This window comes from Ciona intestinalis, chromosome 1, assembly GCF_000224145.3.
Source record: "Ciona intestinalis chromosome 1, KH, whole genome shotgun sequence".
NCBI lineage: Eukaryota > Metazoa > Chordata > Ascidiacea > Phlebobranchia > Cionidae > Ciona > Ciona intestinalis.
In genome coordinates, this window is record NC_020166.2 from 2803622 (window position 1) to 2807137 (window position 3516).

At 34.0% G+C, this 3516-nt stretch overlaps 2 protein-coding genes across 4 annotated transcripts in view; one reads left to right on the forward strand and one right to left on the reverse strand.

Moving 5' to 3' along the window:
* LOC100184994 (replication protein A 32 kDa subunit-A-like) overlaps positions 1–3516 on the forward strand; it is a 9137-nt gene that overhangs the window by 3343 nt on the left and 2278 nt on the right. Inside the window, exons 7-8 of one of the 2 annotated variants that reach the window (XM_009863898.2) lie at positions 222–316; positions 797–1055. The exons of the other annotated variant lie outside the window; for it this stretch is intronic. Coding sequence (XP_009862200.1) covers positions 222–316; positions 797–878 — 177 coding nt within the window. The 3' untranslated portion in view covers positions 879–1055. Of the gene's footprint in view, positions 1–221; positions 317–796; positions 1056–3516 lie in introns of those variants that run through there. 2 annotated transcript variants of the gene reach the window in all.
* The window catches only part of LOC108949278 (60S ribosomal protein L22-like), a 5855-nt gene continuing 3664 nt past the window's right edge, over positions 1326–3516 (reverse strand). Inside the window, exons 1-4 of one of the 2 annotated variants that reach the window (XM_002126614.5) lie at positions 2586–2714; positions 2288–2407; positions 1826–1947; positions 1326–1510 (exon numbers count right to left, since the gene is read on the reverse strand). In XM_002126614.5, the coding sequence (XP_002126650.1) occupies positions 1366–1510; positions 1826–1947; positions 2288–2407; positions 2586–2594 (396 nt within the window). In that variant the 5' untranslated portion in view covers positions 2595–2714 and the 3' untranslated portion in view covers positions 1326–1365. Of the gene's footprint in view, positions 1511–1825; positions 1948–2287; positions 2408–2585; positions 2715–3516 lie in introns of those variants that run through there. The other variant, XM_026839118.1, reaches the window with a different exon arrangement.

Below are 3516 nucleotides of genomic sequence, written 5' to 3' on the forward strand. Positions count from 1 at the left end.
GTTAGTGTTTATTTTTTCGTAATTTTGAGATCGAATAAACTTTTTAATTTACAAAAAACTTTTCTCTTAAAAGCTGTACTTGCATTAAAACTTTGTAAAATAAGAATTTTCTAAATTTGCATTTCATTAGTAAAACTTCTATCTCGTATACTTATGTTATTTGTCAATAGTATTGTATAACTTCTGTTTCTATAACTTTGGCCATACATTCTGTTGTTTAGGTTTGGAAGCTCATTCAATCAGCTACAGATGACGATGGCATAAGTATCACTAATATTCGGTCTAGTTTGAAAGGTTTAAATATCAACCAAATCAAGTTAGTATTTTTATTATTCGTTATACCTTGACCTTGAATAAGGGTTAGATTTAAAGTATTTAACACTAAATTTTGTTATGTTGATGTTTCTGTTTGACAGTTTTTTAATTGCAATTTACAGGAAGAGATAACATATGTTTGGCAAAAGTCAAAGCTGTATTATTAAAATTATTAATGGTATTAATTTAAAAAAATGAACGAATGTAACTTATTTACACTTCGCATTGAGGGCAACGGCAATCACTATAAAGTTGTTGTTATGTTTCATACTCCTCATTCCCGCTTACAAGTTACCACATATGTAACTTTGTGGGTGATTGTTTTTATGTATATATACCTGACAATTAGAACACAATGGTAACAGCAACCAGCTTGAACCTGTAACCTCTAGGTTAGAGGCAGGGCCCAACCATTGTGCCATGGAAACACACCTCCCTATTAGCACTATTTATACTTTTATGTTTCTCTTACCTACCTCAGAAAAGCTGTGGATTTCCTGTGCAATGAAGGCCATATTTACTCAACGATTGATGACGACCATTTCAAAACTACAAGCTTCTGAAAACAGCTTTCACCATTTTTATATGAACGTCTCTCAAGGCCAAATTATGTTCAACATTATTGTATTTACTATTTTGTGCCCTGGTTCACAGTTTCTTCTATTTTGTCTTTAGTTCGAAGCCAAATCTTGTTTTAAACATTAAAAAGTCTCTGCTTCATTTGTGTTTCAGCTGTACCACAACTGTGTCCTCTTATTTTAAAATACCTAATCTCCACCACTTTCCTATTCATGCTAACTGCATCCATGTAAAATTCTACTTTTGTTTTAAATTAAAACCGCTCGAACTGGTGGTCTATTTTTTTAAAAATAAATCCCCACCATCCTTCAGACTCCTAAAATTAGTTTATCTACTTTTTCACTAAATCTTCAGTTCCCAGATCACTGCCTATTCACCAAAACTGTTAATTAAAAATACTATCATGCAGTCAAAACAAAAATAAACGTCTGTGCACTGGATAGCATTTTAATTTTTGTATTTTTCTCCATTTTAATCTTCTTCTTCCTCCTCGTCTTCATCATTGTTGATCTGGAAGTAACGGAGCTCGTAATTCTCCTTGCTTGAAGCAACAACTCGAAGCCAATCTCTCAGGTTGTTCTTTTTCAAGTACTTCTTGGTCAAATACTTCAGGTACCTAAAACAGTCACAATCTAGTTTGAAATAGCAGTTACTATCTTTAAATACCTTTTAATTTTTGCCGTTATTAAATATTTAATAGTTTAGCAGGTTTTTAATCTTGGCCAATTGTGTTTTTTAGTTAACTTTTTATCACACCAATTTAGAAGTATAAGATTTTTCAAACATAGCTAATTTTGTTTTTTATTTAACTTTTATGAAGGATGCATTTATCTTTAATAAAGAGCAAAATTATTAAGACGAATTACAAAACCAGTTTAGGACTTTCTATTTTTATTTTAATCGCAGCTAATTTTCTTTAAAGTTTTTATACCTCTTGGAGAATGGAATCTCACAAGTGATCACCACTTTGTTTTTAAGAGTTTCAATGACGACTTGCTGTCCAAGATTGTTGGTTTTGCCATTAACCTTGACTCTGTCCTTGAGGAATTGCTCCTATTGTTCCAAACATGAAAAACAAGCACAACGTTTGCCGTTGCGAGGGTACTAGGGAAGAGAACCCTAGCCCGAACTGATAAGTTGCAAATCTTATGCAAATTCAAACTGTTTTACACTTTTTTATGCAGTTTTTAAATGCAAACACTATATAAGCATTTAGATTTGCGTAGGTAATTAAAACTGGTGTTCTACAGAAGTTTGCTATTTGATGTCAAAGTAGGGTGTCTGATGCACAAAAATAAAAGTTGTTTATTTTAGGTGTATTAAGGGTATTGAAAACATGTACGAGTCGTTTATGGTGAAAGTTGTTACATTTTTTCAAATTTGGATTACTTACAAAGTTGGCAGCATCCATAATTCCATCTTCGACAGGGTGGGTGCAGTCTAAAGTGAACTTCTTGGCAGGTGCCTTCTTTTTCTTGCCCTTGCCTTTCACTACGGGTGCTTTCTTTACGGCCTACGTAACGATAACAGTGTATTTCAAGAAAAAAATGCGCCATATCGACGTGGAAAAAATACAACCGAATGAGGTAATTACACATTATAAACAATATTACTACACGGGAATTGGTAAACTCCAGTCATTTATTATGTATTTTGTACAAAAATATGGGTAAAAGTTGTTAAATACTTACAGCAGTCATTTTTGCTGTTCACTTCGTCAACTTTTGATCGAAAAGAACGTGGACGCTTGAGATTACGCAATCTACTTGCCGTTCGCATAGATATCGGTGTCTGAGATAATACTAGGGGAACTAAGTAGTTACGCTTAAATAAATCACATCTTTATTAGGTTTCTGTACCAAAGTTTGTGAAATCTGTAGTTTTTGTATGTTTAAGCATATCACTCTTTGGTATGGGACTAGGTGCATCTGGTAAATAATAGTTTGGGAACTATAAGAAAAATGTAAAATATCCCCGAATGCCACATCTAGACGCGAATCTTATGCTGGTTTCGTGGGTCTCTAAGAGGGTCGAGCTACAACGAATGTGCATGTTGTATTACAAATTGATTGATTAAGAAGATGCGTAAACACTCACGTTGTGCTCCGGTGTCGTAATATTTATGGTCCAAATGGCACGACTGCCACATATCAGAGAGGCCACTCGCGAGTTAACGAGCGCTACTGCGCTACAACAGTGTTTACTATAGAGTAAGTTTAAAACACGCATTGTCGCAGTGTTAAACAATTAATGGGCATTTACACAAACCTTTTGAAGTTTATTGGCGATAAAAAAATCTACACAACTACAAAGTGGGGGAAGACGCAACGTGTACCAGAGATGCCACCTAAAAACTTATATTATATATACGACAATACAAAAACATAACAACTGTTCGTTTTCCCACGAACAACTAAACAAATATATCGCCAAGTATAATAATATTTGTCAATTCTTGTTGTCACATTTGTGTGTCTATATCTAAATCTCTCTGCTAGCAGTATGGGTAGGCCTATTTATCACATGCTACTATTCCTGTTTCTTTCTGGGTGTTCGTGTTATACTAAGCCAAATGCTAGGAACCACAATGCTGTAAGTAAAACGCCTTTCGCATATAGATTG